General features: G+C 39.5%; 1 protein-coding gene and 1 pseudogene across 2 annotated transcripts; both read right to left on the minus strand.

The window, feature by feature from the left end:
• Window positions 1–3,622: 3,622 nt before the first annotated feature.
• Window positions 3,623–14,335, minus strand: LOC143604439 (10 kDa late embryogenesis abundant protein-like). The gene is made up of 2 exons (XM_077080915.1): window positions 14,130–14,335; window positions 3,623–3,957 (listed from the first exon to the last, which is right to left on the minus strand). The coding sequence occupies exons 1-2, from the start codon at window positions 14,275–14,277 to the stop codon at window positions 3,839–3,841; spliced, it is 267 nt and encodes an 88-aa protein (XP_076937030.1). The 5' UTR covers window positions 14,278–14,335; the 3' UTR covers window positions 3,623–3,838.
• A 2,108-nt stretch (window positions 14,336–16,443) lies between these two features.
• On the minus strand, window positions 16,444–18,311 carry LOC143604436 (xylan O-acetyltransferase 1 pseudogene; annotated as a pseudogene). Its single transcript, XR_013148295.1, has 3 exons — window positions 17,575–18,311; window positions 17,146–17,326; window positions 16,444–16,937 (listed from the first exon to the last, which is right to left on the minus strand). The product of XR_013148295.1 is annotated as a xylan O-acetyltransferase 1 pseudogene (transcript).
• Window positions 18,312–25,308: the final 6,997 nt, after the last annotated feature.

A 25,308-nucleotide genomic window follows, 5' to 3' on the forward strand; every position in this document is an offset into this window, starting at 1 on the left:
CAACAAATATGGGTTATTACCTTAATGCCATTTTCATCAATTTTTATTTATTAAATTAATCTCAGTCATTCAAATCTAAGATCAATGGACTGGATTCCTTCTCACCCTTCTCATTTTTGTTGTCATTTGTATTTTAACTTTACCCTATATATATATATAGGATCAGGATCATGAGAGAATTTTTTTTAAATTGAGAACCATGAGAACCATTTTGACCACAAAAATCCAAAAATAAAAAAAATCATAAAATAAAAAAAAACACAAAAATGAAAAAAGTAAAAAAAAAACCAAAATTTTTATTTTAACATCCCGGTTTCATTAAAAAAAACTTGGTTTAGCCAAATTATATACACATATGTATAATATATACATATATGTACATTTACATGATTTTTTTATACACATGTGTATAATTTAAGATAAATGACACTGTACATATGTGTATATTACGTAACTAAAGATTAAATAAAATTATACATATGTGTATAATACGACGTTTTTTTTGTTATTTTATTTTTTTTATTTTTTTATTTTTTTAATGAAACCGGAATGAAATATAAGAATTTTGGTTTTTTTACTTTTTTAAAATTTTTGTTATTTTTTGTTTTATGATATTTTTAAATATTTTTTTCAAAAGTATTTTTAGTGGTCCAAAATGGTTCTCAAAGTTCTCAATTTGCAAATGGTTATCTTATGATACTTACCCTATATATATATATATATATATATATATATATATATGAAAAATAAAATATCATAATGGTGTGTTTGGCAAAACTCATACCACTAAAAAGTGTGTATCGATGCCAATTCTATGTACTAGAGTTTTGTGGTTTATATTCTTTGATCGTGAGCAATGTGTGATAGGAGAATAGTACAACTTCAAAGTCATATTCAATTTTGAACAAATTGAAACCCGTGAGTTTACTCAATATGATACAAATGCCGGCCATGAGTATATGCGCGTATTCGCTTTGTTTTTTAAATAGAAACCCAATCAAAATCCGGCGTCAAAGGTTAAAGTTGAAAAGATCCTAGATATTTGAACAACCTACCTCTTTTATTTATTTCTCACTTTTCAAGTACTGGTTCAAAATGGGTTTCTATCATGCAAGATTACATTTTTATGATTATTTCTATATTGCTGATATATAACTTAAAACACAGTTATATGAAATATTCTTGTCTAGGTCCATTCAACTTTTTTTTTATTTTGTTCATCTATAATTAATCCTCAGCAAATCTTTATATAAGGTATGTTTGGTTGAGAGTTTTTAGGAACGTCTAGTTTAAGCTTTAAGAAAAAATTCATACTCGATTAATTATAAAAACTTTGTTTGATTCAAGAAGCTTGAAACTTTTAGCTAGGTTAGAAAAACAAACTTAAAGCTTGAAACTTATAATATTAGTAGCTTTTAGAAAAAACTACAATCTTTTAGCATTATTGTTTAGTATTATAAATTACTTAAATAATCTTCCAAAATAAATACACATACTATTATTTTTTTTTGTTATGCACATTTTGGTCATTATACATATTTTATTAAAAGTTCCAGCTACTCTACCAAACATTTAACTATATATATATATAAAAGCTACAATTAGCAACTATATCTAACAGTTACGAGCTTCAAGTAGGGGTGAGCAATTCGCTATTCCGAACCCAGAACCAGGGAACCGGAACCGAACTGCTAGATCTAAACCGTATTATTATATTTTGTGTTAGAACCGGCGATTTCAGTTATAGAACTGGGCTATGTTTAAACTTTGAAGATTATATTTAAAATCCTATATATTTAGTAGGCTTTCCAACTTCCATGTACTAGCGACCATGTACGTTCTCACCTTCCCGATTATATACAATCCCTTAACGATAATCATCTTTCACTGCCCTAAATATGTTTTAAGATATACTTGTTTTTTGTAACATTTTGAGTCATTCTAATCTATTCTCAATCCCATGTATTAAAATATAATATGTTGATATGATAATGTTTTATTTTCTGGAGTGTAGCTCTAATAGTTTATATTTAGATGTTTAATTAAAATCCGGTTCCGGTAAGAACCGCTTACACAATAACTGTTTAACTCGGTTGTGATCCGGACCTGAACCGTCAAAATTCGGTCCGGTTCCGGTTCCGGTTCTTATATTTAACACTTAATGGTTCCGGTTCGGTACGGTTCTGCAGCACATCCCTAGCTTTAAGCCACCAACTATCAACTTCCGGTTACAACTACCAGTAAGTTTTGCTAAACATACCCATAATCGTTATCTTCCTAAATCGAGTATTCTAAATCCGTTTTTCCGTTTTAATTCAAATCCAAAAATATATTTGGGCAACAACGTGGACAAAGATGAAATTTAATTTTTAAGAGAGATTATTTATTTATATAAAAAATTGCAAATAAAAAGGACATTTTTGGAATCTTCCTTGTATTGGGTTCCCTAGAATCTTTCCTTCATGTTGTGAAGAATTATGGATGAAAGGATTATGGACTTCATGTGGCTGGGTTAGGCCTAATCTTTCCTTCATGTTGTGACTGATTATGGGCTGGGTTCGGCCGAATCTTTCCATGTTGTGACTGATTATGGACTTCGTGTGACTGTGTTAGGCCAGCTGACGGTGATAAGTGAGAATCTTCCCTGAAATCTTCCTATTATATGATTACGGTGACCTGTGAGAATCTTCCCTGAAATCTTTCTTTTATATGATTATGGGTTTCGTGTAGCTGAGTTGGACCAGCTGAAGATGAGCTTTTATTATTGGGTCATCCCGTAATAAGGCTGGGTTTGGCCACCCCGTAATAAGGCTAGGTTGAGGCGTTAAGCCAACGAATCTTTCTTTTATATGATTATGGGTTTCGTGTAGCTGAGTTGGACCAGCTGAAGATGAGCTTTCATTATTGGGTCATCCCGTAATAAGGCTGGGTTTGGCCACCCGTTATAAGGCTAGGTTGAGGCGTTAAGCCAACAGACGGTGACATGTGGGAATCTTCCCAATATATGGGAATTTTCCCTGGGTTTGGCCACCCGTTATAAGGCTAGGTTGAGGCGTTAAGCCAACAGACGGTGACATGTGGGAATCTTCCCAATATATGGGAATTTTCCCTTTATGTTATGACTGATAATGGGCTTAGGCCCGCTATCGGTGATCTTTTATAGTTAGAATCACCGCGTGACCTTTTATAGTTAGAATCACCGCCGCTGTCGGTGATCTTTTATAGTTAACCGCGTGACCTATTATAGTTAGAATCACCGCCCGATGTCGGTGATCTTTTATAGTTGAGAATCACCACGTGACCTTCTATAGTTAGAATCATCGTATACGGAGTACCTAAGTAATTCTGTTCGATTCTCTTTTATAGTTAGAATCACCGCGTGACCTTTTATAGTTAGAATCACCGCATACGGAGTACCTAAGTAATTTTTAGAATCACTTCATGCAGTTAGAATCACTTCATGCAGAGTACCTAAGTAGTACCTAAGTAATTCTGTGGATTCTGGTTGTTGAATGTTCAAACAAAAAGGTTATGACTCAATATATACTAGGATGGTTCCACATCAATATTTCATGAAGATTATCCCCACACTTATCCTATTTGAAGATGGAGGAAAACATACATGAACTTGTTTTATTATATTAACATATGCAAATTACAACCTACGAGCGAACACTTCTACATGCATACACGAAACAAGAAAGCCAACGTCCAAACCAAACTACCAACAAAACATCAAACACCGCCTAAACTACATTACAAACACAGCATATCTAAAAACACCTGGAAACATAAAGAACCTAGTCGCACAAGCAAACACATCATCTATCATCCTCCATCAACCTTCCTCCTCATCGTCCTGTTGAGCACCGGTGCTCCGACCACCCTTTCCCCCCATCTCCTTGTAACCTTCTGTTCCCAGCTGGTCTTTCCTCGTCTGTCCTCCCTTGCTCCGTCCTTAACAAACATATATATTATATACACTTACATAATTTCATGAATGAACCATACTAAAATAAAATAACACTATCAAAAAATAATTTGTTATAGCTCGTATTCTGACAAATAATTTCCGACAATATAAATTTCTGGAGGACAAATAAAAGAATCCAATTACAAGAGTCAAGCTATGCCGCTACCCTATTTTTTAAATAGGGTAAGGGAGAAAAATAAAGTTAACTTTCTTTAGTATCTTTAATTTACCTTTTAAATAGGTAAACCGAGAAAAGTAAAGTTAACTTTCTTTAGCATCTTTAATTTAGCGTCATTAAGTCTGTGCACGACCCGCTAAACTCTTAAAAAAAATAGTGGCACATGAGAGATGAATTATTAACAAAAGAAAAAAATAACTAGCTCTCATTTTGCTATAGTATTTTAATAAAATACCCACATAACTTTTTATTGAAATATAGTTGCTAACTCTCGGATAGAATTCTAACAAAAAGTACATTTATTACTTTTGCTAAAAAGCCGTTGGTAAACTTATAACTGTTTGTGTTATCGATTTATAGTATTACCCAGTGTTTTAAAAACCGGTTCAAACCGGCCGGTTAAACCAAATTTCGCACAATAGGCCGGTATTTTGAGTCCGGTATTTTTGACCGGTTTGCTAGAACATCGTACCGGCGGATTTTGTCTAAAACACCGGTTTTTACCTGTAAACCGGTTTTAAGCCCGAGAAATTTTTGATATTTGTGGCTCATATTTTTTCAAAATTACTTTTAACCTAATATTTAACATTCAAACATTTAACATTCAAACGTGTAACTTTAGGATTATTTTTTAAAATTGAGTGTTTTTACATTAATTTTTCAATATGGATTAACTTTTGAATTATTTTTGTTACATAAATAATTTAGTTTTGGATTATTTTTGAATTAAATTTATATTTATAGGAAATTATAAGGTAAGCTATTCAATCGGTTGAACCTCCCCGTATAACCCGGTTCAACCTGTGACATCTGCCCCGATCCGACCCGACCCAGGTACCCGTTTCCCTGACCCGATCTCTCTTTTATTATTTAATATTTATACTTGTATTTTGTTTTTAATAATAATATATATTTTCCTTCCCGCCTCTCTCTCTCTTTCTTTCCGCCGTCCCGTCCCTCTTCCTTCTCTCTTTCCGCCTTCTTTTCCCTCTTGTCGCCGTCCCGCCCTTAAGCCTTGTTTCCCTCAACTCTTTGCTTGTCCTTTGGTTCTTCCCGCCTAAGGATGTCTGCAGCTCCACGCGCCAGACTCCTTACATGGAAGCCTGCGTGAAGACATCTTGTTCCTGCGATGCGTGAAGAGAACTCTTCTCGCAGCGCGCTAAGAATGCATGTTCTTCCCGCAATGCGCTAAGAATGTATGTTCTTCCCGCGATGCGCTTAGAATTCTAGTTCACGCAGCACGCTAAGGATGCGATTCTTCCCGCAGTGCGCTAAGGGTTGTTGTGCCAGCCTTCGCGCTCGCGCACTCAGCCTTCCCGCGCTTAACCCTTGTATCTTCTGTTTAAATCTAGCCGTTTGCTTTTGTGTTGTCTTATCTTTTGAGCCGTTGACCTAACCCATCTAATGTCTGAATAGTTACTTTCGGCGCAGCATGCGCACCAACCCCATTGGTCGACAGATAAAGTGACTGACATAATCTTTTGAGATCTGCTTTTGCCATGCTTGACCAGTACCTTTATCTGATCCGCCCATGCTTTTTACTGTTCCCTGTCAGCTTTATCTTGCCCCTGCAGCTGCCATATCTTTTGATATCTTTTGCTTTTGGATTCTTATGCTTTTTGATATCTTTTGCTTTTTGATCTTTTCCCCTTTTCTAGGATTGTGTTCCCTAGGGTTTCTCTATAAATAATAGTATTATTTTTCCTAACACATCACACACAAAACACTTAATCTCTCCTGTTCTTTTGCTCCTTGCTCTCTCTGCCGTCTTCCTCTCTGCCTCCGTCTTCCTCCTTGTGCTTCCTGCTTTTCCGGTAATATATATTATATATAATAGTTTACTTATTAATTATGCTAACTTATAATCAAGACTTAAAACAAATCATTAAAACAATAATCTTATTTATAGGTTAACTTGTGCTTGTTTAAAGTTGGTTCTTGCTTTATCTATCACCGCATCGTTTATCATGTGAGTTATCTCGTATCTAATCCCTTTTTATTTTAAATGCTTTGGGATGTTCATGTGTTCATACAAAACTTGAGTCTTAAACTTGTTTATGAACTTTAGTCGCGCAGTATCCCATGTGTTGAGGACGTTTACTTGGCTGTTTATTTGTATGTGTGTATCATTAACCGCTTTGTTCGGCCTATTCCGCAGTTCCGTTGGTACCATTAGTTGAACACGGGAGACCTATCGTTTACGGTTTTCTTTGTTTACACTTGCACAGATGTTTTCTCGTTTTTATGCTCAATTGGGAGCATGGATTGAACTATGATCTATGAACTATCTTAGGCTTGATCACAATCTGATTACACCCTTGTTAAACTCTAGACATACACGTGTTGCGCGCAGATTTACTGTGATTATCTATGATTATCTATTAAACTTGATTTCTCACCAACACGCAAGTGTTTGACGTTTATTTTAACACATGTTCAGGTTTGCAGTAGCTGTTTTGGAGCTTGTGGACACGTAGGACGTTTTTTACTTTTGGACCTAGAATTAAAATGTATCAAGACAAGTTAATGTTGTTTGAATGTTATAATTTATAATATATTGATTTATGTTTGATTTATGATTCTTTATTTTCCCCGCTGCGCGTGCGCGATAAAATGTGTATTAATAAATATTGACACCAATAGTGTCGCGAGTAATGAAGCAATATGTGGCGCCCCGATGTATAATCCGCCTTTGGTCGGGGTGTTACAGATTGGTATCAGAGCTCGTTGACTTTAGGATAGGTGGTTAGACGTAACGGCCTAGAATACCTAAGAGTCCCTTCTCGCGCATGAGAGAAATCTCATGTTTGCGCGCTTATTGTTAATTACTCGTTATTTATGAATATGCTCGCACTTGCGCAGTATATGATTTTATGTTCTATTTCGCGATATTTCGATTTTTGTGAATTTCGATTTTTATTGATTTTACTTACATATTCGTTTGTTGGGATTGAAAATCCGAAAAGTCATGGTGATACATGAATAGTTGATTTTCAATTTCCATTTACGATTATGTTCTGAGGTTGGAGACTTGAAAAGTCATGGTGATACATGAATTGTCAACCTCCAATACTCATTTTCTTGTATGTTTTATATTGAAGATTGAAAAGTCATGGTGATACATGAATCGTCAATCTCCAATACTCGATATTTTAAATTGGGAATTCGGAAAGTCATGGTGATACATGAATTGTCGATTCTTGATTCGAATTTGTTACCCTTATTAAGTCTGCATTTAGGATCATTTATTTTACTTTAACTTTTGATAGTATCTAACTCTGCGAAACCAAGCTTTATAAAGTTAAACTTTGCGATAAAAACCAAGATATTAACTAAAATTAAAACTTTTATAGAATGCCTCCGCTATCTCGCCGATTTCAGAGAAGAGAAGCCTCGCGCATGCGTAGACAGCAACGTTCCCAGGAGATGGCCGCCGCAATAGCCCAAGCTTTGAGCCAAAACAATGCTAATACCTCCAGTTATAACATTAAGTCCTTTAATGCGGGTAACCCTCCGAAGTTCACAGGTCTTGAAGGAGCCACCGTGATGCTCCAATGGCTTGAGAAGATTGAAAACACTTTCCTCCATACCCAATGCCCCTCAGAAAGACGAACCCTATATGCTTCCAGTGTCCTGGAATCCAGAGCGCTTACATGGTGGAATGGAGTAGCCCATGCGCGTGGCGCAGAGGCTGCTTCTAGCATGACATGGGAGGAATTCAAGGAAATTCTTACGCGAGAATTCTGCCCTCCCAACGAAGTTAAGCGCCTGGAGGAAGAATTCTGGAACTTGAAGCAATACAGCGGTGAAGCGCGCGAGTACGCGACGCGCTTCCACGAGCTAAGCTTACTGGTCCCTCACCTTGTTACCCCTTCCCGCCGAGCCATCGAGAAATTCCTTGGGGGTCTCCCCATGGAAATTCAAGATTCTGTATGGGCCAGAAACCCAGTTACCCTCTCTGACGCCATCGAATTGGCCGCTGTGCTCAGCGACAACCATGTCAGAGCAGGAACCCTGTTCCTGCGGGGAACTGAGAAGACCAAACCCACCAAGACTGTCCCTGAACCAACAGAAACCAAACCAGAACCCTCAAACCATAACCAGAAACGTAGGCGCAGACAAGCCTATGCGCTTACCAACCCGCCCATTGTCCAGCAACCAATTTATCAACCAGTTTACGCGCCTAACCCACTGTCAACCTACCCAGCACCTCCTGTAGTCCACAACTATGCCTTAACCAATCCAGCACTTCCTGCCCCGCCAACTAAGAAACCTTACACAGGAAACCAACCCTTTTGCCCAACCTGTAGACTTCATCACCCACCTCAAGTCCCGTGTCGACAATGTAACCGATGTGGCCGCGTAGGTCACTCCGTTGAGTACTGTAGAACCCCTCCCTCCAATCCGATTGCGCCAACACCACCAGCCTACCCGCAGAACCCACAGCCAACTTACCAAAACCCACGACCCAGATCGTGCTTTAACTGCGGTGATCCAAGTCATTTCCGGAACGCGTGCCCAAGGCTACAAGTTCAGATTACACAAGCGAATCCGGTGAACCAAATTTCGAACCAAGTGACGCGTGGACGAGCTTTTAACATAACCGCGCACCAAGCGCAAGCGAATAATGACGTAGTTAATGGTACATTTTTGCTTAACGGATTTTATGCTTCTGTACTTTTTGATACTGGCGCCGATCGAAGCTTTATCTCTCGCGCCTTCGAGCAGAAGCTTGCGCGACCGCGCAACGATTTAAAAGAAGATTTTTCAGTTGAATTGGCTAATGGTGAAATTATTTTAATTAACTCAGTGATTAAAGATTGTACGCTTAATCTTAACGAAAACGATTTTCTGATCGACCTCATCCCTATGCCTCTTGGAAGCTTTGATGTTATCATTGGTATGGACTGGCTCTCGAAGAATCGCGCCGAAGTTATTTGCGCCAAGAAATTGATTCGCATACCTCGAGAAAATGGTGATCTTCATATCTACGGCGAAAAACCCTCCAGTGGTCTTAAACTTATGTCTTGCGCCGAAGCCCAAAGACTCATGCGGAAGAAGTGTATTGCATTTCTAGCCCATGTGGTTAAACCCGATGAAGGAAAGAAGCTTCGCGATATCCCTGTTGTGCGTGATTTTCCTGAAGTTTTTCCTGATGATCTTCCTGGTATCCCTCCCGCTCGTGAAGTCGAGTTCCGTATTGATCTTGTCCCTGGTGCTTCCCCCGTGGCTAAATCTCCTTATCGTCTTGCACCCGCTGAGATGCAAGAATTGGCCAGCCAACTTCAAGAGTTGACTGCTAAAGGATTCATTCGCCCTAGCTCTTCGCCCTGGGGTGCTCCGGTGTTGTTCGTTAAAAAGAAAGATGGATCGTTTCGCATGTGTATTGATTACCGCGAGTTGAACAAACTCACCATTAAGAACCGGTATCCCTTACCGCGTATTGACGACCTCTTTGATCAACTCCAAGGTGCCTCTTGTTTCTCGAAGATTGATCTCCGCTCTGGTTATCATCAGTTGCGCATCCGCGATGAAGATGTTCCGAAAACTGCTTTTCGAACTCGTTATGGCCATTTTGAATTCTTGGTCATGTCCTTCGGTCTAACCAACGCACCCGCCGTTTTCATGGATCTAATGAATCGGGTGTGTAGGCCTTTCTTGGATAAATTCGTGATCGTGTTTATCGATGATGTTCTGGTGTATTCTAAGACCAAGACCGAGCATGAGCAACATCTCCGATTGGTATTGCAAAAGCTTAGAGCCGAGCAACTCTATGCTAAGCTTTCCAAGTGTGAATTTTGGTCTGATGAAGTACAGTTTCTTGGTCATGTTGTAAACAAGATGGGTATTCATGTCGACCCATCCAAGATTGAAGCAATCAAGAACTGGATTACGCCATCCTCTCCTTCTGAGATCCGTTCCTTTCTGGGCTTAGCTGGTTATTACCGGCGTTTCATTTCGAACTTCTCAAAGATCGCTTTGCCTTTAACAGCTCTTACGCACAAAGGTAAACCATATATTTGGGGCTCGAAGCAAGAAGAAGCCTTTCTAACGCTCAAGCGTTTGTTGTGTGAAGCTCCTGTTCTTGCGCTACCTGAGGGTAATGATGATTTTGTCGTGTATTGCGATGCATCCAACCAAGGTCTCGGTTGTGTTCTTATGCAACGAGGCAAGGTTATCGCTTACGCATCAAGGCAACTCAAGGTTCATGAAAAGAATTATACAACTCACGACCTCGAGCTTGGTGCAGTTGTTTTTGCCTTGAAGATCTGGAGACACTACCTTTATGGTACTAAGTGTATCCTCTACACTGACCATAAAAGCCTTCAGCATATCTTTGATCAAAAGGAACTTAACATGAGGCAACGCCGATGGAACGAACTCATCAGCGATTACGATTGTGAGATCCGGTATCATCCTGGTAAGGCTAATGTGGTAGCCGATGCGCTCAGCCGAAAACCCTGCCAACTTAACTGTATCTTGCCGCGCACCCAGCTTCACTTCGCGCCGATTCAAAGCAACCTTGAATCGCGTATTCGTGACGCGCAGCGCGCATCCATCAGTAATGGTAACCTTCGCGCCGAGTTAGCGTGTGGCGCGGAAGCACTTTTTGTCCCTAATCTGAGTGGAATTCTCTGCTATCTCAATCGCATCTGGATCCCTTGTGATGAGAATCTTCGCGCTGATATCCTGAGTGAAGCGCACAAATCTCGGTATTCTATTCATCCCGGCGCTGATAAGATGTACAAGGATTTGCGCATAACTTATTGGTGGCCTGGCATGAAAAAGGATATTGCTGTGTTCGTAGCTAGATGCCTGACTTGTTCTAAAGTGAAAGCTGAACACCAACGCCCATCTGGTTTGCTCGAACAACCAGAAATTCCTACGTGGAAATGGGAATGTGTAGCGATGGACTTTATTACCAAGTTACCTTTGACAGCAAGCAAACATGATAGCATTTGGGTAATAGTGGATCGATTGACTAAGTCTGCTCACTTCCTGCCCATTCGTGAAAACTACCGTGTTGAGCATCTCGCGCAGCTTTATGTCAAGGAAATCGTCTGCCGCCATGGTACTCCTTTGAGCATCATATCCGATCGCGATGGCCGTTTTATATCTCGCTTTTGGAAATCTCTCCAATCTGCGCTAGGAACTCGCTTGGACATGAGTACGGCATATCATCCTCAGACTGACGGTCAGTCTGAGCGAACTATTCAAACTCTTGAGGATATGCTCCGATCTTGTGTTCTTGATTTTGGAGGTAATTGGGATTCACACCTGCCTTTGATCGAGTTTTCTTATAACAACAGCTATCATTCCAGTATCGGTATGGCCCCATTTGAAGCACTTTACGGTCGTAAATGCCGCTCCCCGATTTGTTGGAGCGAAGTGGGTGAAACTCAAATCACAGGACCCGAACTTGTTCAAGAGACAACCGATAAAATCGCCAAGATCCGTGATCATTTGCTGACTGCCAGAAGCCGACAGAAGAGTTACGCAGATCGTAGGCGAAAGCCTCTCGAATTTCAAGTTGGTGATCTTGTTCTCCTCAAAGTGTCGCCTTGGAAAGGTGTTGTCCGCTTTGGGAAGAAGGGTAAGCTTGCTCCTCGTTATGTTGGTCCATTCAAGATTCTCGCGCGTGTGGGAAAAGTTGCCTACAGACTTGACCTGCCGCTCGCGCTCAGTAATGTGCATCCAACGTTCCATGTTTCCAATCTCAAGAAGTGTTTAGCTGACGAGAACCTTCACATTCCACTTGATGAAGTTCAAGTTGATGAATCCATGCATTTCATTGAGAAGCCTGTTGAGATTATGGATCGCGAGGTTAAGCAAACCAAGCGCAGTCGTATCCCTATCGTGAAAGTTCGCTGGGAGTCCAAGCGCGGAGCCGAGTTTACATGGGAAAGGGAAGATCAAATGAAGATCAAGTACCCGCACCTGTTCTCTGCGCAACCTACTTCGAGATAAATTTCGGGACGAAATTTCTTAAAGTAGGGGAGACTGTGACATCTGCCCCGATCCGACCCGACCCAGGTACCCGTTTCCCTGACCCGATCTCTCTTTTATTATTTAATATTTATACTTGTATTTTGTTTTTAATAATAATATATATTTTCCTTCCCGCCTCTCTCTCTCTTTCTTTCCGCCGTCCCGTCCCTCTTCCTTCTCTCTTTCCGCCTTCTTTTCCCTCTTGTCGCCGTCCCGCCCTTAAGCCTTGTTTCCCTCAACTCTTTGCTTGTCCTTTGGTTCTTCCCGCCTAAGGATGTCTGCAGCTCCACGCGCCAGACTCCTTACATGGAAGCCTGCGTGAAGACATCTTGTTCCTGCGATGCGTGAAGAGAACTCTTCTCGCAGCGCGCTAAGAATGCATGTTCTTCCCGCAATGCGCTAAGAATGTATGTTCTTCCCGCGATGCGCTTAGAATTCTAGTTCACGCAGCACGCTAAGGATGCGATTCTTCCCGCAGTGCGCTAAGGGTTGTTGTGCCAGCCTTCGCGCTCGCGCACTCAGCCTTCCCGCGCTTAACCCTTGTATCTTCTGTTTAAATCTAGCCGTTTGCTTTTGTGTTGTCTTATCTTTTGAGCCGTTGACCTAACCCATCTAATGTCTGAATAGTTACTTTCGGCGCAGCATGCGCACCAACCCCATTGGTCGACAGATAAAGTGACTGACATAATCTTTTGAGATCTGCTTTTGCCATGCTTGACCAGTACCTTTATCTGATCCGCCCATGCTTTTTACTGTTCCCTGTCAGCTTTATCTTGCCCCTGCAGCTGCCATATCTTTTGATATCTTTTGCTTTTGGATTCTTATGCTTTTTGATATCTTTTGCTTTTTGATCTTTTCTCCTTTTCTAGGATTGTGTTCCCTAGGGTTTCTCTATAAATAATAGTATTATTTTTCCTAACACATCACACACAAAACACTTAATCTCTCCTGTTCTTTTGCTCCTTGCTCTCTCTGCCGTCTTCCTCTCTGCCTCCGTCTTCCTCCTTGTGCTTCCTGCTTTTCCGGTAATATATATTATATATAATAGTTTACTTATTAATTATGCTAACTTATAATCAAGACTTAAAACAAATCATTAAAACAATAATCTTATTTATAGGTTAACTTGTGCTTGTTTAAAGTTGGTTCTTGCTTTATCTATCACCGCATCGTTTATCATGTGAGTTATCTCGTATCTAATCCCTTTTTATTTTAAATGCTTTGGGATGTTCATGTGTTCATACAAAACTTGAGTCTTAAACTTGTTTATGAACTTTAGTCGCGCAGTATCCCATGTGTTGAGGACGTTTACTTGGCTGTTTATTTGTATGTGTGTATCATTAACCGCTTTGTTCGGCCTATTCCGCAGTTCCGTTGGTACCATTAGTTGAACACGGGAGACCTATCGTTTACGGTTTTCTTTGTTTACACTTGCACAGATGTTTTCTCGTTTTTATGCTCAATTGGGAGCATGGATTGAACTATGATCTATGAACTATCTTAGGCTTGATCACAATCTGATTACACCCTTGTTAAACTCTAGACATACACGTGTTGCGCGCAGATTTACTGTGATTATCTATGATTATCTATTAAACTTGATTTCTCACCAACACGCAAGTGTTTGACGTTTATTTTAACACATGTTCAGGTTTGCAGTAGCTGTTTTGGAGCTTGTGGACACGTAGGACGTTTTTTACTTTTGGACCTAGAATTAAAATGTATCAAGACAAGTTAATGTTGTTTGAATGTTATAATTTATAATATATTGATTTATGTTTGATTTATGATTCTTTATTTTCCCCGCTGCGCGTGCGCGATAAAATGTGTATTAATAAATATTGACACCAATAGTGTCGCGAGTAATGAAGCAATATGTGGCGCCCCGATGTATAATCCGCCTTTGGTCGGGGTGTTACACAACCGGTTGTATCATTTTTAGCCAATCCGATACAAGTAAAATACCAGTTTTTAAAACATTGGTATTACCTTCAGCAAGGCGTTCCTGGGCGTCGAGGGTTTTGCCACGAGTACCACCAGGAACGACAGTCTCTCCTTGAGCCGCTCGTTGGTCAAGCTCTTTTTTCTCCTTTTCGGAGATTTCCTCGGACTTCTTGCTTGCTTGTTGTGATGCCATTTTAACAACTTATCTCTTACAAATTATTATGACACAATGTTATTGTCGAATTGAGGATGCTAACTTATTAGTGAACTATAGTATATATAGTACATAAGAATGCATACAGAAGATATGAAAATAACATGCATGTTGGCACGTAATATGATGACGTGGTGGCAGGGGAGACGAAGTGGCTATCTGGATACACGTGTCATCACCCTAAGTTGTTAGATTGTAGCTATCTCAGATATTGCATAAAGAGGTGGTATTGGCAGAAGATAAAGAAATGATGAAAAGATTTCGGTCGATCTTTAGACCAAAAAAAATTAGTATACAAATTATCGGAATATATTTTGAAGTCTTTTTTATCTTTGAACTAATCCGGCATTGCATTCCTTGGCTTATTGGCTTATCAATTATTAACTGATAATAATTCGGTCTTTTGTTAAGATCAATTATATATCTAACTATCTATATAATTGTCTATCATAAAATTTTAGGTGTCGCTTTCAAGTTGTTTTTCTATTCTCTAGAGTCACCAGATTGCTTGATTTATAAATTGAGGCTTCTTATGCATTTGACCCGAATTCGCGAGTATGGGTCTTACCAAACCCGGATAGTCTTTAAATGGGTTATAACATCTCATTTATTTGTAAAACTATTTCATAATCAAACAATAATTTCACGGGTCATGGGTCTCACCAAACCCGGATAACCCTTAAATGGGTTATAACATCTCATTTATTTGTAAAATCACCCCTTAATCATCAAAGAATAATTTTCACGGGTTATGGGTCTTACCAAACTATAATAACCCTCAAATGGGTTCTAAGATCTCATTCATTGATAAACACTTTAATCATCAAACCCTAATTTAATTTATCTATTTTACATGTTCTCCGTTGATGGTCTATCATCTTCATCGTCGGTTAACTTCGGATACCACCCACCATTGTCAACTACATCAACGCCCCTTTTTTCATTATACAAATATTTGTATTCATGTTTGTACATTTAAAATAATCAACATGCTCGTGTTTGTTTATGTTTGTTCGTTAAAAATCTAAAAAATTAAACATCTCAACTGATAAAACACAAACGTTAAAAAAATATACTAACAAACTAATAAATATGTATTAAATTAAAACAGAACTACATTAAAAAATAAAATAAATCATAATAAAATAACAAAATGATTAAAAACAAAACTTTAACTAAACTCTCGTAACACGGGAGGATCAAACTAGTATATATATATACACACACCGTCTTCAAATCTCACCCGATCTACAAACAGGGATTTATTGTTAAATAATACGGTTGTTTGAACAGACAATTGCTAGTGTCGTTTAAAAATAGCATGCTCGTCCGGTAGTCAAACCAGACACCCATTTTTTAGTGTTGATGGACGTTAACTTTTGAAACAGGTCTTTATGAAATTTAGAACCGATCCTTTAGAAAAACAATTAGTTTATAAATTTCTAAATATATATAAACAAACATTAATTATCAATATAACTTATAGGATGACAAATATCCAAATGATAAAACTATTGTAACTTAGATCCAAATTAAACCTTACTAGCCCAATGACAATAAAGTTAGGTTCTTTACTTCTAGGCCTTAGCCCATAGTTTTAAAGTTTAAATCTTATTAAAAAATAAAAATTCATAGCAAATTGCAAAGAAAAAGAATAATGAATAACTTCATGGTTGTTTTTGTTCGCTTAATTAGTTATCGCTCAGCCGTATTATTTCTTTGCACTATAGATAACCTTGCCAAGGTCATCTTGGGTCTCGGCAATAGGAAGGATCACAAAAGAATATGGAATGTCTAGATAATAATTGATTTCGGTAAAAGTAACTAATAGCTATTACATAAGTATATTTATAAGTTAAGGGTATAATTTTCTTAGCATGTAAACTTTAAACATGAGCCCTATCCACAATTCTAGATTTCCACATTGGGGGCACTAACGTTTGCTTACCCTTCTAATCCTTTAATAATAGTTGCACGACCTAAATTTTTGAATAAAATAGACGAACATAAAACATATTTTTACATAACATAATGCCCATAACACATATATCTTGTTTATTGACGTCTTAAATATGAAATGACAAACCTGGTTACAAAGTGTCCATCATTTATTTCGTCTTTCAAGGTTTCAGTGTACAAACAATTTCACTTTAGAGTTGTGACCCAACGTCTAAACAAAATTTTCACAATAAAATAAAATGTAAAATTGCCCTCTCTCTAGATACAAGGTACGTGAAAGAACAAACAAAAACTCAATGTCTAAAAGTAAATAACCGAATGTGATCAGGGTTGGCTTACACCAATCAAGATCAAGGGCGAGAAATGATACGTGTATACAGAAACTCATTCCAAGTGTCAGGTAACCCAGGAAGACACCAATGAATACAATCTGCATAAGTGTTTGGGTCTGTTTGCTGCTCTTCTGTTAGCATCTTGCCTTGCCGAATGGTGTATACCGAGGTATGTGCATCTTTACGGTATTCTGAAAGCGAAGTCATGTTCAGGAAATGAACCGGAAGCTTCATTGATTGAATCACTTCAGTTGCTGCCCTAAATAGCCGCCTGTCCGTGCCCACGTTTAGCGGCATAGACTGGTTTAGAATTGGACTAATCTCCTTTGCACATTTAATGCCATCGGACTAATCCGTGCCCTCTAAAGATTGCATATATAATTGATGCTTTCACTGGTTGCAAATTGGAAAATAGTGATAAAGTCTATTAGATTGCATAAATGTTGACAAAGTCTAAACAAATCGTGTTCGTGTAAACCTGTGAATATATGAGTCATGCACATGTTCTTGTAATTTCAAGTCAAGTAAAAAACCGAAAACAAAACAATAGATGTCAGAAATAAACCTCGATTCTAAAAATGGAAAGTGAGCCGGTTTTGATCAAGCTCTTTCTTCCCGGAGGAATAATAGATTGGGCCAAACACACCATTGATTCCCACTGATTCCTGTTTAAGGAATCTACAACAAACATAAGCCTCTTGTTCCTTAGTTTCTCCAACAGCAATTTCGCCTTAAATCTTCATACCCAAAACAAAAATATCAAGGTTAAGTCAATCTTGCAAATCCTTTTTATTAGTCTGGTCTTAGTGGGAGCAGATTCTCTATCTTAAAATAACGTAAATGTTTATTCTCATCTCACCCGTTTCACGCATTTCCAATAATTTTCATTTGTGTGAGACTCTATTGGATACGTTTCTTTATTATGTTCATAAATTTCACTTTTTATTTTTTTATAACGTTTGATGTAAGTAATGAAGAAGCTTACTTGGGTAAGTTACAACCCTTTGGTTGCCACCTCCAATTTTGATACATAGAATCTTTTCTCCCATTTCTCATGCACGTAACTTGAGCCGTAAGGAACTCACATTGATCTTCTTTATATAACGGATGTGTAGAATCATCATAAACCCAATTCCCATCATACAAATCGCACTCTTCCGGTGGCAACTCGATATCCTCATCGTCTTCAGCTTCTTCCTCCACCGCGTTAGCCACAGGAACCGGCATTTCAATCATTTGATTATTATCCTCAGTTTTGGATTCCACCACTAAAGTAGTGGTGGAACTTATCTCAATTCTTGGTGTGGTGAATGGGAATTCGGCTATGGACTTAACATTTTCATTGTACATGAAGAACCCGAATAGGATAACCGAGAAGACGACGATGAAGACCGAGAGGTTGCTGTTCTTGCGGTGTTTCATGGCGGCTGTGTAGGCGGAGAAGGGGGAGATTTTTCGGCGAAGGGGATGCATGATAAGATGAGGAGGAGGTGGTGGTGGTGACATAGATATAAGGACTCAAGAGACATTAAAAATGGTGGAAGTTTAAGGTGGAATTGGTGGAATGGTGTTGTCTTGAAGCAACTGCTATCTATGGTGGATGAAGGGTCGTCGTCTTCATGAATTTTTGTAACTAATTTCCTCAATGTTTTGGACAAGAGTGAGATCAAAGTTTTGTAGAAGTTGGTGTGGCTCCCTTTCAATTCCGGTAAAGTGTGTGCTTTTATTGTGTGAGGTTGGAGTGACGATGTGTACCGTTTTACTTTAATTACTAATAATATTTTCATTCTTAGGATTATGTATATGTATATCATATTTGTTGAGACCATCTTTGGCTATGGGGCAAGTCCGTAACACTATAAGTGGTGATGAGGTGACATAAATGGTTTGATAGAAACACTGTTCTCTATTTTCAATGGCCGCTAGTGAAGGACTCTCCTTAGGCTAGCTCACACACGTCACTCTTCAACACACCCAATCACTTTTTTCATTTTTTAAATTTAAATGATATAAATAAATGGATTGGTGAAGTATGATGGAAAATGGAGTATAAGATAGGTTAAATGGTAGGGTTAAACGTGAATGAAAATCTGAGTTAGCGCTTATATAAAGAATGGTCCAAAGTGGTGAAGAGTTGAGCATAATAGTAGCTTTATTATCTTAAAATTTCTAATACAAACTAATTAATTAGTTAAAACAGACGAGTTAATATGTTAAAACAGTCGTTGAACATGTAGATCTTGCCAACCAACAAACCCAGACGAGTTTGATTTGTCGTTTTTTATATAATAATTAGTGGTTCGTTCTATAACCTTTTCTAAAATTAGTGGAAAGGATCATGAACACTCACTCTAGTACGGAGGAAGGGAAATTTAACGTTTCTTAGAAAACGTGAAATACATATATTTACTCGCACCATATAAACCATCTATTCCTATGTTTTTTTCTTGTTTTATCCTTCAATAAAATTTGACTAGTGGGTAGGTTGACAAAGTGTGTACATGTTTAGACACGATAAAACTTGTTTAACAAAAAAAATACACTATGCAATTATTGAGTTTTCTTTTAAAAAACAATTAAAATTAGAAGGCTATGGTTCATCATTTCTCCTTTTTAACGGGTGTTTGTGATTCCTTATTTTTTACCTCATTATAACGTATAACTTATGATAAGTTAAAAAAAAGTGTTTGAGTTTCCTTATTATATAAGATGAAATGTTGATAAGTTACACATTTGTAACTTATGACTTCTCCTTATAAGTTATAAGGAGTTAAAAATAAGGAATCCCAAACACTCCCTTAATACATAAAACATATAACTGTTACATTCAAACCACCAAAGCCAAGTGTTAAACGAGTCGTTTTCATGTTCATACTTATGTTAATTATGTCGTCTTTAACATGTTAAAATGATAAGACACGATTTGTCAGCCATGCTTGTAGGTCGTTTTGTTGACTAATTAATATAATGTTTTTAAAAGAATTGGAATTTTTCAAAGGAATTGGAATTAATTCCAATGAAAAACCATAACTTGTTTGGTTAATTTGTAAAATTCGTAAAAGCATTTGAGTTCAAGAAAAACTAGTTAACATAATTACTCTTTGTAAAATTGGTTTATGAAGAAACACTAACCGGACCCCGGGCAGATTACTGGTAACCTGGGGGTTAGATAGATGTTTCCCACGAGGGGTGAGACCCTGAGAAGATGGTTCTTCTGATAACCTGCAAAACAGACACCGTGAGCTTGTCACTGAGAAGGGGGGGGGGGGGTTCCTCCTTGTGACCACCCTCCGGCGTGAGAATCAGACTAGATTGCTCTTTAAATATAGGTGTATATTAAGAGATTGCTAGAGCAGATATCAGGTATTATATGATGATACAAGATAAGATATGATGGTCATACCATTTGTGGTATTTATAGCCGAAGGTAGGTTTCCAAGGAGGTGTGGCCGGCTGCAACAGTGTTCCTGTTCCACCAACAGTGGCCTACGCACGTGCCCTGCTGGTAGTTGGTGGGTAGGCAGCGGCTGATAGTGACCAGGCCTACTGTGTACTATTCCTTTTCCACCAACTGCCGGCTACGCACGTGGTATGGCAGTAGTTGGTGAGTAGGCAGCGGCTAATAGTGACACAGTACAGGAGCATGCTGCTCGCCATACTGTGTCAGTAAGCTGTCGTATCTTTAGTCAGATCTTTTTCCCATACCTCGTCAGGTACAGTACAGAAGATCTTCCCGTATCGTACGGACTGGCTTATTTGGGCGGGAGTATTCCCCCTCCCGCCCTTGTGCGGGATTGTTCCCAGCTTTGCTCATTCCTTCAAGTGACACTGAATGATTGAGAGCTAAGTACCTTGTGCGTGTAGCCTTGCTGCGCGGGTGGCCTTCCCTGATGGCTTGTATCCGAGGCTGCGGGGACAGGCGGAGTCCTTCACCATTGGGAGGCATTTCCTGCGGGACCAGCTTGCGTACTGCGCGTAAGGACGTCACGTCTCTAAGCATGGTTGGTCCTGCGGGTCCAGTTGGTTTCTGCGCAGACGTCCCTCTTCAAGGTGAGTCTTGCGGGTCCAACTGGGCTCTGCTGGGACCTACCTCTTCAAGTCCCCCCAGTCCAATGTTCTTCTCATGAGTGTTTAATAAAGTGAGGTGAACTTTTGGACTTAAGCAAAGGGTTTTGAAAAGGGTTTTTTAAGGTTTTCCATGGGGATTCCTCCCGCGGAAGTCCTTGTCACTTGCAGAAATGCCCGAGTTTCCTGCTTGGTCTTTGGGTATGATGCGGGTAGGCTGTAACCTCCTCGCAAGTCAGGAGCGTTGAGTCCCATTTGTGTGGATTCTCCCTGAGGTTTTGGTAGTTTTGAACATAGTGATCAATTATGTTAAAACCACCAATTCCATCCTGGAGCCTCAAACAATGTAGTTCTCGACGTTCCCGCTATGCGGGGATGTTATTTCCGTTTCCGCAAGAATTGCCCAGAAGATCCTTCTTGGTTTCAATTCCCTGCGGAGCGCTAGGTATGTGAAGGGTTTTGCCTTAACACTGTACCTGCGCTCGTCTTACGGTTATTTTACTTCCAAGGTATTCCTGGCGTCAATTCCCTGCGGGTGCTAGGTATGTGAAGGGTTTTGCCTTTACACTGTACCTGCACCCGTCTTGTAGTTACTTGGTTGCCGAGGTACTTGGCTTCAATTCCCTGCGGGTGCTAGGTATGTGAAGGGTTTTGCCTTTACACTGTACCCGCATCCGTCTTACGGTTACTTGTTCGCTAAGGTTTTCTTGGCTTCAATTCCCTGCGGGTGCTAGGTATGTGAAGGGTTTTGCCTTAACACTGTACCCGTATCCGTCTTACGGTTAGTTGTTCGCCAAGGTTCTTGGCTTCAATTCCCTGCGGGTGCTAGGTATGTGAAGGGTTTTGCCTTAACACTGTACCCGCATCCGTCTTACGGTTACTTGTTTGCCAAGGTAAGGGGTATTTTCCCGCCTATTATTTGATCTTTTTGAATTTTGAATTTTGAAATTCGAAAGGTTGGTGAGGATAAGAACAGTCCAAACATCTGAAACGTCGTGCGACGGTTTCTTCTGACTGTGTCAGGACGTGCAGGAAGTTATGGTGACGTGACAGTACATGGTCATCCCAGACGCTTTTTCAGGCGCGTGGCCGCGAAATTAATGGTACGCGTCCTGTCAACAGCTGTTGCCAGCTAGCTTTTTGCCACGTGTCATAGTTTCATTGCACCTTCGATTTCTCTCTCCTCCGCATTAATTTCATCACATTAATTGCGATTAGTATATAAAGGGGGAGAGGGTTCTTTGTAATCCACACTTTCACTCTTCTCTTCATCTCTTAAGCGATTTCCGGCGAATACTCCCCTTTTCAGGCAAGCATTCTCCCGAAATCGTTTTCTTCTTTCCTTCACAAGATGTCGTCTCGTGATGTTGAATCCATAGCCGATGACAAGAGTACTGTGTAACATCTGCCCGAATCCGACCCGACCCAGGTACCCGTTTCCCTTATCCGATCTCTTTCTTTTACGATTTAATATTTATTTATACTTATATTTTGCTTTTAATAATATATATTTTCCTTCCCGCCTCTTTCTCTTTCTTTCCGCCGTCCCGTCCCTCTCCTTCTCTCTTTCCGCCTTCTTTTCCCTCTTGTCGCCGTCCCGCCCTTAAGCCTTGTTTCCCTCTTTTTCTTCTAACTCTTTGCTTGTCCTTTGTTCCTTCCCGCCTAAGGTTGTCTGCGCAGCTCCACGCGCCAGACCCCTTACAAGGAATCCTGCGTGAAGACCACCTGTTTCAGCGATACGCGAGACGAACTCTTCTCGCAGCGCGCTAAGAATTGTAATTCTTCTCGCAGCGCGCTAAGAATCGTAGTTCATCCCTCGACGCGCGAAGAATTATAGTTCTTCCCGCGGCGCGCTAGGAATTTTAGTTCCTCCCGCGGCGCGCTAAGAAATGTGATTCTTCCCGCGGCGCGCTTAGAAATGTAGTTCTTTCCGCGACGCGTTAAGGTTAGTTCTGTCTGCCTTCGCGCTCGCGCTCTCTTGACCTTCTGTGTCTGCCTTCGCGCCTTAGCCTTCCCGCGCTGAATCCTTCGAGTTTTTCTGTTTAAATCTAGCCGTTTGCTTTTGTGTTGTCTTATCTTTTGAGCTGTTGACCTAATCTGCTTTATGTCTGAAAAGTTACTTTCGGCGCAGCATGCGCACCAACCCCATTGGTTGACAGATAAAGTGACTGACATAATCTTTTGAGAATCTGCTTTTGCCATGCTTGACCAGTACCTTTTTCTGATCGCCCATGCCTTTTTACTGTTCCCTGACAGCTTTATCTTGCCCCCTGCAGCTGCCATATCTTTTGATATCTTTTGCTTTTGGAATCTTTTACTTTTTGAGATCTTTTCCCCTTTTTCTAGGGATTGTGTTCCCTAGGGTTTCTCTATAAATAATAGTATTATTTTCCTAACACTACACACACAAAACACTTAATCTCTCCTGTCCTCCTCCTTGCTCTCTCTGCCGCCTCCCTCTCTGCCTCCGTCTTCCTCCCTGTTCTGCCCTGCTTTTCCGGTAATATTATATATAATAATTTACTTATTAATTATGCTAACTTATAATCAAGACTTAAAACCAATCATTAAAACAATAATCTTTAATTATAGGTTAACTTGTGCTTGTTTAAAGTTGGTTCTTGCTTTATCTTACACCGCATCGTTTATCAAGTGAGTAATCTCGTACCTAATCCCTTTTTGCTTTTAACGTTTTGGGATGTTCATGTGTTCATACAAACTTAGAGTCTTAAACTTGTTTATGAACTTAGTCGCGCAGTATCCCATGTGTTGAGGACGTAGACTTGGCTGTTTATTTGTATGTGTGGATCATTAACCGTCTTGTCGGTCTATTCCGCAGTTTCATGGTACCATTAGATGAACACGGGAGAACTATCGTTTATGATTTTCTCTTTTGTTTACACATGCACAGTTTGTTTTGTTTGTGAGCTCAATTGTGAGCACTGGCAGTCTTATGAATCTTAGAGTTGGTCCCGATCAGATTACACCCTTGTTGAAAACCAGACATACACATGTTGCGCGCAGATTTATGGTTATCTATGTATTGTATTAAACTTGATTTCTCACCAACACGCAAGTGTTTGACGTTTTATTCTAACACATGTTCAGGTTTGCAGTAGCTGTTTTGAAGCTTGTGGACACGTAGGAAGTTTTCTTTATTTTTGACCTAGATTAAAATGTATCAAGACAAGTTATTGCTGTTCGAATATTATGATTTATAATATATTGATTTATGATGATTTATGTTATCTTATTTTTGCTTTGCGCGTGCGCGAATGAATGTATTTATTAAATATTGACACCCAATAGTGTCACGAGTAATGAAACAATATGTGGCGCCCCGATGTATAATCCGCCTTTGGTCGGGGTGTTACAGATTGGTATCAGAGCTCGTTGACTTTAGGATAGGTGGTTAGACGTAACGGCCTAGAATACCTAAGAGTCCCTTCTCGCGCATGAGAGAAATCTCATGTTTGCGCTCTTATTGTTAATTACTCGTTATTTATGAATATGCTCGCGCTTGCGCAGTGTATGATTTTATGTTTTATTTCGCGATATTTCGATTTTTGTTGAATTTCGATTTTTATTGATTTTACTTACATATTCGTTTGTTGGGATTGAAAATCCGAAAAGTCATGGTGATACATGAATAGTTGATTTTCAATTTCCATTTACGATTATGTTCTGAGGTTGGAGACTTGAAAAGTCATGGTGATACATGAATTGTCAACCTCCAATACTCATTTTCTTGTATATTTTATATTTTAGATTGAAAAGTCATGGTGATACATGAATCGTCAATCTCCAATACTCGTTTGCCGTATATTTTAAATTGGGAATTCGGAAAGTCATGGTGATGCATGAATTGTCGATTCTCGATTCGAATTTGTTACCTTTATTAAGTCTGCATTAAAGTCATTTCTTTTACTTTAACTTTTGATAGTATCTGACTCCGTGAAACCAAGCTTTATAAGATTAAAACTTTGCGCTAAAACCAAGATATTAACTAAGATTAAAATTTTTATAGAATGCCTCCGCTATCTCGCCGATTTCAGAGAAAAGAAGCCTCGCGCATGCGTAGACAGCAACGTTCCCAGGAAATGGCCGCCGCAATAGCCCAAGCTTTGAGCCAAAACAATACCAACACCTCCAGTTATAACATTAAGTCCTTTAACGCGGGTAACCCTCCAAAGTTCACAGGTCTTGAAGGAGCCACCGTGATGCTCAATGGCTTGAGAAAATAGAAAACACTTTCCTCCACACCCAATGCCCCTCAGACAGACGAACCCTGTATGCTTCCAGTGTCCTGGAATCTAGAGCGCTTACATGGTGGAATGGAGTAGCTCATGCGCGTGGCGCAGAAACTGCTTCTAGCATGACATGGGAGGAATTCAAGGAAATTCTGACGCGAGAATCTGCCCTCCCAACGAAGTTAAGCGCTTGGAGGAAGAATTCTGGAACTTGAAGCAATACAGCGGTGAAGCGCGCGAGTACGCGACGCGCTTCCATGAACTAAGCCTGCTTGTCCCTCACCTTGTTACCCCTTCCCGCCGAGCCATAGAGAAATTCCTTGGGGGTCTCCCCATGGAAATTCAAGATTCTGTATGGGCCAGAAACCCAGTAACCCTCTCTGACGCCATCGAGTTGGCCGCTG

The sequence above is a fragment of the Bidens hawaiensis genome, unplaced genomic scaffold (assembly GCF_021521415.1).
Source record: "Bidens hawaiensis isolate Kalapana, Puna unplaced genomic scaffold, B.hawaiensis_p1.1 tig00065112_1, whole genome shotgun sequence".
In the NCBI taxonomy this organism is placed as follows: Eukaryota; Viridiplantae; Streptophyta; class Magnoliopsida; order Asterales; family Asteraceae; genus Bidens; species Bidens hawaiensis.

Excerpts from the sequence above, each read along its gene's own strand:
- LOC143604439 (XM_077080915.1), bottom strand. The coding sequence starts at position 14,277 with ATGGCATCACAACAAGCAAGCAAGAAGTCCGAGGAAATCTCCGAAAAG. Across the intron at positions 3,958-14,129 it reads CCAGGAACGCCTTGCTGAAG|GACGGAGCAAGGGAGGACAG; the intron begins GTAATACCAATG and ends ATGTTTGTTAAG.